Here is a 14,802-nt window from a genome sequence, read left to right as displayed (position 1 = left end):
AAAGGATGCAGTATTAAAAAACATTACTGCTTTTTCGGAAGGTTCAGAGACTGCAAAGAAAATCTCAGACTTAAATAACTGGGGCAAGACAGAGCACCTATGGCAAAAAGAGGAAGCACTTCAGGCTTAATGGAGCACAAACTGATTGTTTCAACAATTAAGTCTTTGATGTACCCTGGAACAGTCAGTCAAAAAAGCTTTTAGCAGCAAATGGACCATCGGTTCCTTGTGTAAACTAGGCTAATCTCCTGTTGGATCGCCCCTGGAGCTGTCAATCAAACAGTCTCCTAAGAATAACGGAGTAGAAAATGATTGTGTAAACATGCCCCAATGGTTTTCATGAAATTGCAAGCTCCTGTCAATCAAGGCAGTTCAAATAAGTCAGGCAGCAGCAGGGGCTCATAGAAACATAGAAGCATAAAAGATAGGAGAAGGCCATTTGTCCCTTTGAGCCTGCTCCGCCATTCTCTACAATCATGGCTGATCATCCAACTCAATAGCCTAATCCTGCTTTTTCCCCATAACCTTTGAGCCCATTCGCCCCAAGGGCCATATCCAGCTGCCTCTTGAACATACTCAAAGTTTTGGCATCAGCTACTTCCTGTGGTAATGAATTCACAGGCTCACCATGCTTTTGGTGAAGAAATGTCTCCTGAACTCCATCCTAAATGGTCTACCCTGAAACCTCAGACCGTGACCCCTGATTCTGGAAACCCCCACCATCGGGAATATCCTCTCTGCATCTACCTTTCTAGTCCTGTTAAAATTTTATAACTCTATGAGATTCCACCCCCCTCATTCGTCTGAACTCCAGCGAAAACAATCCTAACCAAGTCAATCTCTCCTCATACATCAGTCCCGCCATCTCTGGAATTAGCCTGGTAAACATTTTCTGCATTCCCTCGAGAGCAAGAACATCCTTCGTCAGAAAAGGAGACCAAAACTGAACACAATACTCTAGGTGTCGCCTCACCAAGGCCCTATATAATTGCAACAACACATCCCTGCTCCTATACTCAAAACCTCTCGCAATGAAGGCCAACATGCCATTTGCCTTTTTTAACCACCTGCTACACCTGCATGCTCACCTTCAGTGACATTTGCACAAGAACACCCCAATCCCGCTGCATACTCCCCTCTCCCAATTTACACCCATTCAGGTAGTAATCTGCCTTCTTGTTTTTGCTTCCAAAGTGAATAACCTCACATTTTTCCAAATTATATTGCATCTGCCATTGATTTGCCAAGGGCAATCCCTGCTTCTGAATGAAGTGCTGCTATAACTTAGAAGGCTTCCAGATGTTCAAGGTGCTTGGATTTCAATATGTACTGGAGATTACAAAGTTCTTGCATAAAACAGACAGAAACGTATAATATTACCAGTAAGGTGCCTGAAACTTCCAAGCTAAGAGTGATTTGTAACTTTTTTACAGCAATGTGAAGAAGTTCAACCATGCAATCCCTATCCTGGGGAGAAGCCCCTGAGGTAATGCCCTTCCCCCCAGCATGAGGGCCCCCACTTCCCGCACGTCTCTTGAAAGGTCCCCTTCTCTATTCTGGAGGAAAGTTAAAAAGCGTACTTAACCCCTTGCTCCCCCTCGGAGTCCACAGTGTCTGGTCCCCACATTTTAAGACCAGTAAGCCCCGTAGACCACATGGTCACCTTCTGTTTCCACCTCTTGTTGGAGCAGAAGCAGATAATTCAGCCCTTTGAGGCCACTCCACCATTTTGTCAGATCATGGCTGGTCTCTCCCTGGTCTCTTCATTGATATGAAGCAAAAACATCAAGTCTAACCTGAAATATTTCTCTTTTCATATATTCCCGAGTGGAATAAAAACAGATGACTTTTTTAAACGTTGTTCCGCGTAAGGTTTTAATCAAAACAGTAATGAATAAAATGCTTATAACTTGCCACAACTGGCGTGGAATAGGCTTGTAAATTTAAGTTTTCCAAATGATGTCAGTTGCTGATGTCAAGTAGTGCTGACAGCTGTTATCTACAAATATCCCTAATATTATATAATGTTGCTTTCAAAGCAGTCTCTGCACGCAATTGTTTAGAGAGAGAATAAGAGAAAAATACTACATATTAAATCAAACTGACAGACAGGGAACTGAAAGGACATATCAGGTTACTGCCATTACTCTCTGCCAGTATACTTTGAGCTTCAATGAAGAATCTCTTTCAATGTCGCTGAAGGGATGCATGGGCGCATAATGAAAACACCCACATTTATTTGAAATGTAACTATTTGTTGCAGACATTTTATTCATCTGCAGGTTGGCAGAGAGGAGGATACAGAGGCAGATGGGCAATGTTATTTTGCATTGCTTTTATAGACATGCTGGAGGCAAAACTACATCAAAACAGTTGATGCCGAGCAACAAAAATACTTGCAATGAAATCCTTTATATTTATACAATAATTCCTTTATTAGCTTCATAGTCTAATTTTGTGAGCCAAATAATAAGACAAAAGGTCCTTGGAAGTATCCACAGCCATTCTAAGAACATGAGTAACTTAATAATAATAGAACTGTGCAGTAATTCCAAATAGTTCCTACAATTTTAATACATTTTATTACAATTTGACATTTAAGTGACATTGGGCAAGATTTTCTCCGATATTGGCAAAAGTGGCATTTTTTTCTGCCATGTTGTGCGGGACCTTGGGGAAAAAAATGCAGGCAGTGGTACCATATAGAATTGCTGGTAGATAGCCTCTGATTCACTCACCCCACCATCAAATCACCTGGTGATGCAGGCACCATTTTTAAAGATCACCCCAGTGCACTGAGAGCACAGCAAGAAACATTCTTCACCCAGGTACACCCTTAGCAACCTCCTGGCATCATCCTCACACCACCTTGACACCATCCTGGTGCTTCCTGGCATCAAGCTGGCATACCTTGCACTATCTTGGCAGTGCCCACCTGGCAGGGCCCACCTGACACACTGGCAGATATCACCTGGCACACTGCTGGTTGCCACTGGATACCCCAGCAATGCCAGTTGGGCATCACCATTGTGCTAGTTGCACTGTCAAGGGAGTAGGGCCTGAGTGGGGACTATGATGGGCGGGTGTTGAATTTGTAGGGGAGCTATGATGGAGGAAAATGTCAGGGGTCATGATAGGGGGCCATGTTGGGGTTTGTGATGGGGGGTTATGCAGAGGGGGCGGTTCATACAGAGCTGGATCATGTCAGGGATAATGATGGGGGGCATGTCAAGTGAACCATTGGGACAGCCACTGGGCAGGGAGGGGGTCTCCCACAGTACTGTGAGATCAGGGTGAAACGATGCCCATGTGCTCTGAAGGGGTATTTAGGCTCTGCCCCTCTCAGTACCGGCATGAAGCTCCCAATTCTCCCAAAAAAGCGACTGAATGTGGATGCATAATGCGTTTGAGAAACCAACGCAGATCACTCCATTATTCTCACCGTTATGACACTTTTTTGGGGAGAATTCTGCCCTATAGTTGAAGCTAGTCCCTGACTATTGATTGAATTTTGCCTGAAATGGAATCTTGTTCCATCTGAAATCTCTTATATAATTGTATATTGGATAATTAATGACTTGGGTGCTTGATACACAGCTACAGCCTGCTTTCTAACACAGTAGGAACTGGCTGAGAGTGACTATTTGCATTATGTTAGGGGCCACAAGTTGAAGGAAACGCTTTATCAACACCTTGAGGTCTCTTACAAGCTGTTACAGAATTCTATTCAACAGAACCAGCATTTGTTGCAATTTTTGAGGTGACATTGGGTGGCGCGGTAGCACAGTTGTTAGCACTGCTGCTTCACGGGTCCTGGGTTCAATTCCTGGCTCAGGTCACTGTCTGTGTGGAGTTTGCACATTCTCCCCATGTCTGCATGGGTTTCCTTCGATTGTTCCGGTTTCCTCCCACAGTCCAAAGATGTGCCAGTTAGGTTAACTGGCTATGATAAATTGACCGTAGGTGCGTGGATTAGTGGGTAAAATATGTGGGGATATGGGGGTAGGGCCTGGGTGGGATTGTGTTCGGTGCAGACTCGATGGGCTGAATGGCCTCTTTCTGTACTGTAGGGTTTCTATGATATTCATTGTTATTTTAACATTACAACTTTTGATGGAAGACATGAATTAATTACTTCAAGTGCTGTCACGGAATTCAATGCAGGAACTTTGGAGTTTTCTTTCACAAGAAATCTTTACCTGTTTATTTTACATTACTTGTTAATACAGATTCCAAAATGCTGCTGACTTCAATAGTATTGAATCAGAACAATTATGTTCATAACTTTCCTCAGCATTTTGTAAGCACAAGTACGTTTTGGTAAGCAGTTAAAAAAATACTTGCTTTGGTTCTCCAGCATTCTCTGTCTGTGAATGAAGTGAACCAATATGGTCTGCTGGAGAAAACAAGGAGAAAAATCTTGCAAGATGTGCGTACTTCCAAAAGCTTTCTCTCAAAAAATGTCTGAGAGCCAAATGACCGTAATGCAAACCGATGATTTGACTGTATAATTGTGATATAATTACAGTTACAATAGAAAACAAGCCTTTCCACTTTGTATGAATAAGAACAAGGATTAAATTGTGTCTCATCTTCTATTGCTGTGATTGTGACTGATTATGATTAGGTTTGTAATTAAAGCTAATAATGAAAGCTCTGATGACAACACACACAACACTGAACCCACATGTCTGGGAATGAGCTGCACTGATTCCAGCATTCTAAATCTGCATTCGTGCTCTTGCTGCACACCTGATCACGCAGTCGGAAAGACCAATGCAAACCTGGGAAGCGGCTCCTCCATTTTAAAGACATACCCAGATAGAATGTTAATCGTTTGACTATGGGATCAGAGGCCTTCCTGCTTATGAATGCATTCTTACAGAAATGTGAGATTAAGTATCAATGAAAATATGGGACCACAGGATGGAATTATTTTCAAAGTTGGTGGGGGGTGGGGTGGAGGGGGGGGGGCGGTGGTGGGGGGTGGGGTGGAGGGGGTGGGGTGGAGGGGGGGGGTGGTTGGGGGTGGTGGTGGTGGGGGGGTGGTTGGGGGGGTGGTTGGTGGAGGGGGTGTTGGGGGGGTGGGGGGGTGGTTGGTGGTGGTTTGGAGGGTGGTTGGTGGGGGGATGGTGGGGGGGGTGGGGGGTTTGTGGGGGGCGGTGGGGGTGGTGGGGGGTGGTGGGGGGGGACCCAACATTGGGACGATCTGCTGGTCACAAGTCTGCAGTGCTGGACAATGGGACCACATCGGCTATTTTCCCACAGGCAATGATTGCTGCCAGGCCTGCATTCCAGTAAAGGATGGTGGGTAGGTTACTCGAGCAGCACAGCCGACTGGGAGAATCGGCCCTAATCGGCACAAAATAAGTAACCAAGTGAATAAACAGAATACTTATGTACCTAAAGTTAATTATCAGAAAATCTGTTTATAAATATAAAATGAATGCTTGCACTTCATATGTTACTATATTATGTTTCAGCTTGTGCTTCAGCATGTAATGCTAGTATCTTCATATGCTCTCTGCTGTCATTGTTAAAATCTTCAATTTTGATTGTTAAATATGAAAATGATAAAATGTAAAATATGTAAAAGAGTAAAAGATGAAAAATGTAAAGATGTAAAATGAAAAAAATAGACCCACTTGTATGAGAGAGTTCTGAGTGGGCTAGCAAGCACCATGCACCAAAATATCAACTAAGAATAGAACCAAACATCACTTGTATGGACATTGTATTGAGCTCTAACTGCACATATCTGACAATAGGGCCTATTGCCTTTATTTGATTTTTCAATGTAGTACGTTTAAAATAAGCCAACCAAAATAAAATGTGGCCACATATCAATGTTGGAGAAATCAACCATGAAATCCACAGTTTAATGTTATTTCATACGTGCAGCTGAGCTGACTTATTTATCGTGCTTCATTTCAAAGGAAAATAAGTTATTTTTCACACTGCTCTCTTCATGTGTAAACATCTAATTGGATCTTGGTGATAATGTTAAACAATGTGATATTGCTGTTCCTAACAGCAGTCAAGGAGTTATACATGTCTGAACGTGATTGCAGAGTAAGGCATTATTGACACTGTCATGAGTGTTAAGCCTTTGTGGCATTGTCTTGTGATACAAGAACATAGATTTTTTTTCTTTTCCGTCTGATTTTGTAATGCATTATTTGTCTTTTGCAGCATTACAATCTCCTCTTAAAGAACAAGATTCCATATCTATAATAACCAATGAGTGACAGAGCACAGATGGAGGCAATTCTGCCCATTAAATTGTATCTGTTGTTTGAAAAAAAATCCAATTATTCCCATGCTCCTGCTCTTCTCCCATAGTCCAGCAGTTTTCATTTTCTTTTTAAGTTGTTATTCAAATTCTTGTGATTGCTGTTGTTGAATCTGATTGTGAACCTTCTCAAGCCATACATTCTAGATCATAACAACTCAGTGTGTTTTTTTCTGTCCTCATGTCACTGGTAGTTCATTTGACAATTGTGTTAAATCTGTACCTTCTGGTTAACAAGCCTTTTGCTACAGGAAACTGTTCACTAGTCTATCAAAATCCCTCCTGATTTTGAATACACCCTCTCAAATCTCAAGGCAGAACACCTCCAACTTCTCTAACCTTGGCATGTCACTCAAACCTTTCATCCCTGGTGCTAGTCTAATAAATCTCATTTGTATCCTCTTTCAGCCTGGATTTCCTTCCAGAAGTTTGGCGCCCAAAAATGGAGCAAATATCCCAACATTAAGATTTAGCTTAATCACTTTGCTTTTGCATCTCTGGTAAAGCCAAGGATCTAGTCTACCTTAATAACAGCGTTCCTAACTTGACCTGCCAGCTTTAATGACAACACAACCCACCAGATATTTCTATTGCTGCACCCCCATCAAAATTGTACCATTTAGTTAATTCTGCTTCTCCTTATTCTTGCGACCACTTCACACTTATTTGCATTAAAATTAATTTGTTATATATCTGCATTTTCACTAATGTTTCTGTATCCCCTTGACATGTGTTATTTCCTCCTCACTGTTCACTACACTCCTGAGTTTTGCATCATTGGCAAAGTTTGCTATTTTACCCTGCATAACCAAAGTTCAGGACATTATTATATATCAAAAAGATCAGTGGTCCAAACAACAATTTCAGGGAGATGCCACTGCATACTTCGCATCAGTATGAGTAACAACCATTCAGCACGCTCTCTGTTTTCTGTTCCTTAGTCAATTGCACATCCAGACTGCAATGGGATCCCTTGAATCCCATGAGGTTGATTTTGCTAACACAAGTGGATATAAATTATCAATGTCTGTGAATAAACCATGGGCATTTGCAAGGCCAAGTCTCCAAGAAATCTGTTTTGATTGCACGAATAGACTCTTTGACATGTAGCATGAGTACCAAGTCTCTTGCCTTGATTCATAATGCAGCAGCACTTATCCTTGTCAAAGTGAGGGATCAGTTGAGTCGATGATATTCACTTTTAACCCCATTTACGATATCTTCCTAATCTGATCAACCCCCTCATTCTGAATCGAGTTTTAGCTGTTCAGTGAAATACAAATTATTTCCAAGATGCCATTTAATTCTCATTAACAAGACATCAATCCTTTTACTTTTACCATACCTCAGTAAGTGGATTGAATTAAAATAGATTTGAGTGTCTTGTGCATTTGCTAAATCATTAGCAAGGACTGCTGTGGGAGTTCTTTCAATCTCCTCTCATAACAGCCAACAGCAGATCAGCAAAAACCAAAGATAAATAGAATAAATGTTTATGCCTTTTCAATTTTCCACTAAAGTAATGATAGGAGATCAAAACAAACAAGTGCCGCATAACTTACTTACTGCTATTAATAGACAGTAGTTCAATTGAAGAAAAAGGTAAAATTATATGAAGCCCAAATGTAAACCGAGCTAAAATTTGCCCTGTTGGTTTATTATATTGAGATCATGGTTTGGTAGAAATATTTATGGCAGATATAAGTGTACTTAATACAGTGTCATTTCATTTAAGTCAAAATAGCTTTCGGCGTCATGCACTGAACCTGGACCCATCTGTATACTATTAGGTTCAGTTGTTATAATCTGTTTACTGTCAGCATTTTTTTGAAACTTTTTTTTCACAAAAACTAAATTCCATCCTTTGGTTTATACAAGTAATGTAAACAGAATAGCTTATCTGTTTCAAGGGGGCAGAACTGATGGAGGACACAGGACAGAAAAAAGCCAATGGGTCTCATACATCCCATTTTCGCAGCAATTATTTAACTTCTACGTCGTTGATTCATCCACCAATTCTTCTAATTCAATACAATTCCTTGAATGGCTTGAGCTTCTGACAAGATGAGATTGAAAATCAAACCAAGTTAGACATGTCCTTCTCCCACCCGATAGTATAATTACTATCTGTTGAATTCTACCATATCTCCATTTTGGCAGGATTATTCTTTGTGTCAAATTTCTCAATCACTCTCAATTCCCTCCATAGTGCAATGTTATTATGTCAAGTCATGTTTAGGCTTTAACAGATTTTGCCTATATGATGTCCATAAGATGAAACATTTCCTTCCCTACATATTTTTGATTCCTCTGTGTTTAATAGCATCCACTCTTATATGAACAAGGAGATTTAGATGCTTTCAACATGAATATAACCAACTTAAATCCTGGCTAAACTAAATTTACATCTGAAACATCTGATTTTTATTATTTATACATATTGTTGTGCAAAAAAATGAAGTTTTTAAAGTCTGTATTAAGATCAAAAGCCTCACATCTGCTTAGATTTACCCAATATTGTTCCTTACAGCTCAAGTTTTTTTCTCTTTTGTCTGGGAAAACAAACGTAGCAGCTGTTTCTTATCCAAACCTTCAGTCTCCTGCAGTCTGCTGTTAGCCAAGAGGTGGTTTTCACTCCTGTTCTACCTAATGTCCTTTGCTTTAAACAGCTGGTGTCCTGTTATCCATCATATGACATCCTCTCATGTGTTTTTTTGTCTTGTATTTCAGTTCCACCAGGTCCACCAGGGGGTGTGATAGTGGAGGAGATTACAGATACCACAGCTCAACTCTCCTGGAGTCCTGGGATTGACAATCACAGCCCAATTTCCATGTATACTGTGCAGGCACGAACTCCCTTTTCAGTGGGTTGGCAGGCTCTTAAAACAGGTAAATCCTGAGTAGCGTTCAGAAATGGCAAAGCGAAAATGAAAGTGTTACGGGTGTATTTCCCAATGAAGTTGAACGTTTTTATTTTCAGATTTGCTATTTGTTAAAATATGGACTTAGTGGCATACACATGACTTTGGAATAAAATTTTTGTTAATTAACTTAATTTGTGAATCAGAAACCACTTTTCAGGCATTATAATAACTTCATCCACTAACTTGAACATCTATCTCACATATCAAATAGCAGATTATTTTGCACACGCTCCATTTTTCAAAAAGGCCGAATGATCCATGTGTTCATTTGAAAGTAATATTCCCAGTGCACATGTTAATACATACAAATCTAAATGAGTCTGTAGTATTGTACTAGCTCAGGCATTTGACGATAGATTGGGCTTTATTGTTAAACCAACTCTGAATTTCTTTCTTTTTCCATTTTCCATATTTGTCACATTCTCTGTCATGCAACATCTTTGAAAATTAGTTTCTGTCACTTTGGTTTTAATTCTCGAGCAATATGTTGAAGATAAAAGCAGAACTGCAGAATATTTTGTTATGTGCACTGATCTCTGAATAAAGGCAAAATGGGTCCATATACTGGTGTGAGGAATGTTTAGCTTTAATTTTGGCTTGATCCATTCTTGTTCTGAAAGGAATTAAAGCTATTTTGTGCCTCAAATTAAAGCATTGCTTTGGAACAGAAATATTTCTTGCACACAGATTGACATGTCAACTCACGCCAGGGAGCCTTATTTGAGATGACTTATTTATAGAGGTATATAAGATACTGAAGGGAATAGATAGAGTTAATAGTGAGAGACTGCTCCCTAGACTGGGCACAAACACGAGAGGTCATGATTTAAGGGTGAGGGGGGAGAGGTATAATTTGGAAGTGAGAGGAAGGTTCTTTACGCAGAGAGTTGTGGGGGTGTGGAACGCGCTACCGAGTAGGGTGGTGGAGGCAGGAACGTTGGACTCGTTTAAGATGCAGTTAGATAGACACATGAGTGAAACGAGGATGGAGGGTTATGGTAGGGGCTATTAAATAAGGTTAGAACCTCGGGAGACACTGGAAAAGCAGGCTTGTAAGATTAACGTTTTTGTCTTTTTATTCCACAGGTGGAGGTCCACCTCGTGTCAAACGAGGGGCATGCACACAGTGGGTCGTGCGTGGGCTGCTCTTGGAAGTTCCGGGAGTGGCCTAGTACTTCGTGTCGGTGTGTGTGCTTGATCCTGGACCGGTAGACGGGCGCCGCAACAGCTCGGTGACTAGCACTGCTAGCTGTGCAGATACATGGATTTGGGCCTGTGTCTGTGGGAGTTCGCGCATTCTCCCTGTGGTTGCGTGGGTTTCCTCCGGGCGCTCCGGTTTCCTCCCACACCCCAAAGATGTGCTCTTAGGCTGACTGGTTTTACCAAATTGACACTATTCTCCCCTGAATCTGGCTAAGTCAGGGGTTCCATTCGTAGACATGCAGGGTAGAATAGGTGTAGGGTGATGCGGCGGCGCGGGCTCGTTGGGCCGAAGGGCCTGTTTCCCGTGCTGGGTTGTTCTTTGTTCTTTGTTCTTTGTTTATACCTCTCCAATCGAGGAGGTAACAGAGTGGCCTGTACAACAAACTACCCAACTTTCACAAAAACTTAAACTCCCTCCGCACTTGAAAAAAGCTTATGCATTAGAATGCAAAATGGCATAGTATGTTTTCCCAGAATTCAGTACAACCAAAACAACTATTAACAAGGCCTGTAATCTAAAAGATTGGATTGTTTATTTGTTTCTATGATAATCAGAACCAAAACATATATAAATGATTCTGCCAGAGTGCTTTACATGTAAAAAATCTTTTACTTGGCATCAGTACGTGCTTAACAAAAATATCATAATTTGACCAGAAGCAATTAAAGTAACAGTTTTTTTCTTCTTCCTACCTACACACTTGCAATTAACCAATCTAGCTTCTTTCTCTTTCTGTCTGGGGATCTCCAGACATTTCCATTAACTTGATTCTACCCTCAAACTGTATCAAATCTGAACATGACTTAGCCTGTTACTCTATTTAATAGTTGGAACTGCAACATTGATGTGCCTTAATCAAAGATGCTGACTCACTTTGCTCTACCAGTTGATTCTGTGATAGTAGCAAACTTTCAGCTTTGGGCTGTAGGTGGAATTTGGTCTACAGGACATTTCTTCTGTTCTTCCTCGGTTCAATTTCCTCTTTCAAGCAAATGATTTACATGACACTGATTGAGTCCCTCTTCAATTTTCATTTATTTGTGAACGTGCCTTGTATTTTTACAACAGCTCCAATCACATAGTCTCCCTAATCACCTTGACAGCGTGTCAGCATGATCTCCTGACCAAAGCTGAACTCTCATTTGTCATAATTCATCTTTTCTTTGTCTTCTGCTTCTTTTGCTTGTCAAGCTTAAGCAAATTAAACTCTGTCCTAGGAGTGTGTTTGAGCATTAATTCGTAGGTGAGCAACCTGTTATAGACTGTGAGGTTATTCTGTGTCAAACAGAAACATGGAATTTACTGCCAAGCTTGTCGTGAAGCAAATAACTCTGCAAAGGCATCTTTACAATCTTTACATTTCTTTCTGCAGCACCATTTAATGCTCAGAAATATTTGAAAATCTTGTGGTGTAAACTGTGACCATTATTTTCACCAACACAACCCATATATTGCAAAACAATTTCTCAAAATGCAATTGTTTTAGACTTGTGGTATTGGGCAGAGACCAACATTTATCCATTGCTATAGCTATTGACCAAAACAAAAAGTACTCTTTCCCTTCCACTTTAAAGAAGTCAAAGTACTCTTTCCCTTCCACTTTAAAGAAGTCAAAGTACTCATTCCCACAGTTTTCTTGTGTTTTACCATGGAATGAAGGAATCTTGGTTGGCTCATTTCTTATGAAATTCACTTCACAACTTTTCACCAACTCTTCAATATCTCTATCTACCTTTGGATACTAAACGCAACTTACTCATACTGGTTTCATACTCTGAACTGAGGTTCCTCTAACAATCTGTCTCTAAACATTGATGGGATAGCAGCTCTTAGGCTCCATATGACACTCTCTTGATTGACACTCAATTCATTTCTACGTATAAAATGGTCTTGCAATGTCTTATCATCTCACTCTTTCAACCAGCCATTCATGATGTAATTGTAAACTTTACCAAGTACCACATCCTTATGAATTTCTTCACTAATTTCCCTAGAAGACTCTGACATGTCATTTGTGTATGTGAAGTAATTTGCAGGTAACTCATTGGATAATCTTGAAAGTATGTGTAAATCAGCATGATCTGTTGACTTACAATATTTAATTTTCTACTAATGGGCCATCAGAATTAAGGCCCATGTCTGAAACTGTGATTGCCACTCAAGATGGTACTCCATTCTTTAAATCAAATATGATTATAGGTGAATTTCCAACCATGCAAGTATTTGTGGAACTTAGTAACACTACATTGGATCTTGTAAATATTTAATTTTGTTCAAGGACATGAAGCATATGTTACTGGTTTCTCCAAACCATCTTCCATTATGTTACCTTTTCTCACAAGCTAACCCTTTGTATTCCAATTTTAATTTATTGTTTCTAACTTTGCCTAGGTTTGCTTAAGTGTCAGCTCTACATTGTCCTTTATCTTGACTTCAGCCTTGTTATGCCTAATTTTATCATTTCGTCATTGTCACATATATTCTTACTGATCCCTGCTGTAAATGACTTGACCCAAATGAACTATGTTTTCTTAGCCAATTCCAAATTAACTATATTTTCTTAGCCAATTCCTTCCCATCAGGGAGACATTGTTCCCTCCTACTTCTACCAATGACAAGTAAGAAGATACATTATCATATTCCACCCAAACACTAACTTGATTTAAACACTGGAATACTGTCATGGGACTAATTGGTCAGTTTCACATAAGTTTTCCATAAGGAACTGTAAGTTAGAGCTTGCACTCTCCTTCCAAAATAACCAACACTGTTGCAGCTGTATTAATGGTGAAAGTAGCTTGTGAATTTCTGAGTTTGGGGGCAATTCTCACTGTGCCTACTACAGATTGCACCAATCCCAGAGAAGGGTGTATAGACCTAAAAATCGGTTTTGTGCCCGGTACCAAACAGTTTGCAATTCTCTCAGTCCCTTTCTAATCACATGAACCAGATCATACCCAAATAGGTTACAAGGTTCATTAGCATATTTAAAGTCGGTTCAGCAGCATGTTTAGGCCCTGCCTGTTTAAATATGCATAGCCATTCAAAACCCAGTGCATGGAATTCTCCAGCCTTCAGGCACGGCACAGCAATAGTGAGAATCTCCACCTGCGGAGATCTGGCACATGTTGGGCTTGGAGGCCATCGAAGCCTCCAGGTGGTGTCCATTAGGCAGTGCCCACCTGGTGCACTGATGGTGCCCTTTAGACACTCTGGCAGTGGCCACCAGATGTCATGGCAGTGCCAGTTGGGCACTGACAATGTGGCAAAGCCAGTGCCAAGAGGGTGAGGCCTGAGTGGGGACAATGACAGAAGGGCTATGTAGCAGGGATCCTAATGGAACGGAATATTGGAGGTCAGGAAGGAGGACGCGTTGGGAGGATCACAATGCCGGTGACTTATCAGGGAGATGGTGGGGGAATATGTTGCCATTTACAATATACAGGCTTGACTGACAAATGACAAGTAACATTTGTGCCACACAAGTGTCAGGCAATATGCATCACCAACAAAAGAGAATCTAACCATCATCTCTTGACATTCAATGACATTATCATTGCTGAATCCCCGCTATCATCATCCTGGGGAGCTACCATTGACCAGAAAATGTGCCAGCTTAGCCATATAAATACTGTGGCTACAAGATCAAGTCAGAGGCTGGCAATCCTGCAATGAATAACTCATCTCCTAACTCGCCAGAGCCTCTCCACTATTTACAAGACACAAGTCAGGAGTATGATGGAATACTCTTAACATGCCCGGTGAATGCAGCTCCAACAACACTCAAGAAGCGAACACCATTCAGGACAAAGCAGCTCACTTGATTGGCAGCCCATCCACAAGCATTCACTCCCTCCATTACCAGCACAGAGTGGCAACAACTATACCATCTACAAAATACACCACAGAAATTCACCAATCCTCATTAGACAGCACCTTCTAAACCCATAAGCACTACTATCTTGAACAGCAAGGGCACACCACCTGGCCCTACTAGGTGATAGCGATTGTTGTTTGGAAGGTGCTATTAACGGAGCCTTATTGTGTTGCTGTCGAACATCTTTGTAGATGGTACACACAGCACCATGTGATGTGGGGAGTGAATGTTTAATATGGTGGATAGGCTGCCAATCAATTGTACTACTTTCACCTGAATGATGTTGAGCTTCTTGAGTGTTATTGGAGTTGCATTCATCCAGGCAAGTGGAGAGTATTTTCTCACACTCCTGACTTGTGCCTTGTAGATTCTGGACATGCTTTGAGGAGTCTGGGGATGAGTTACTCTGTGCAAAAATTGTTAGCTCCTGACTTGCTCTCATAGCCACTGTATTTATATGGCTGGTTAAGGTCAGTTTCTTGTCAATTGTAGCCAGGCTGGTGAT

At 40.9% G+C, this 14,802-nt stretch overlaps 1 protein-coding gene across 7 annotated transcripts in view; it reads left to right on the top strand.

The window, feature by feature from the left end:
* Positions 1 to 14,802, top strand: part of LOC145339265 (contactin-4-like) — a 2,278,868-nt gene that overhangs the window by 2,089,337 nt on the left and 174,729 nt on the right. For all 7 annotated transcript variants that reach the window (XM_080183699.1, XM_080183724.1, XM_080183676.1 and 4 more), the window contains one exon: positions 9,023 to 9,181. In XM_080183699.1, coding sequence (XP_080039825.1) covers positions 9,023 to 9,181 — 159 coding nt within the window. The remainder of the gene's footprint in view (positions 1 to 9,022; positions 9,182 to 14,802) is intronic.

Source organism: Carcharhinus amblyrhynchos, chromosome 3 (assembly GCF_965287045.1).
Source record: "Carcharhinus amblyrhynchos chromosome 3, sCarAmb.v2.hapA, whole genome shotgun sequence".
Taxonomy (NCBI): domain Eukaryota; kingdom Metazoa; phylum Chordata; class Chondrichthyes; order Carcharhiniformes; family Carcharhinidae; genus Carcharhinus; species Carcharhinus amblyrhynchos.
Note: the sequence above shows the minus strand (reverse complement) of the source record. Positions and strands in the feature narration are given on the sequence as shown.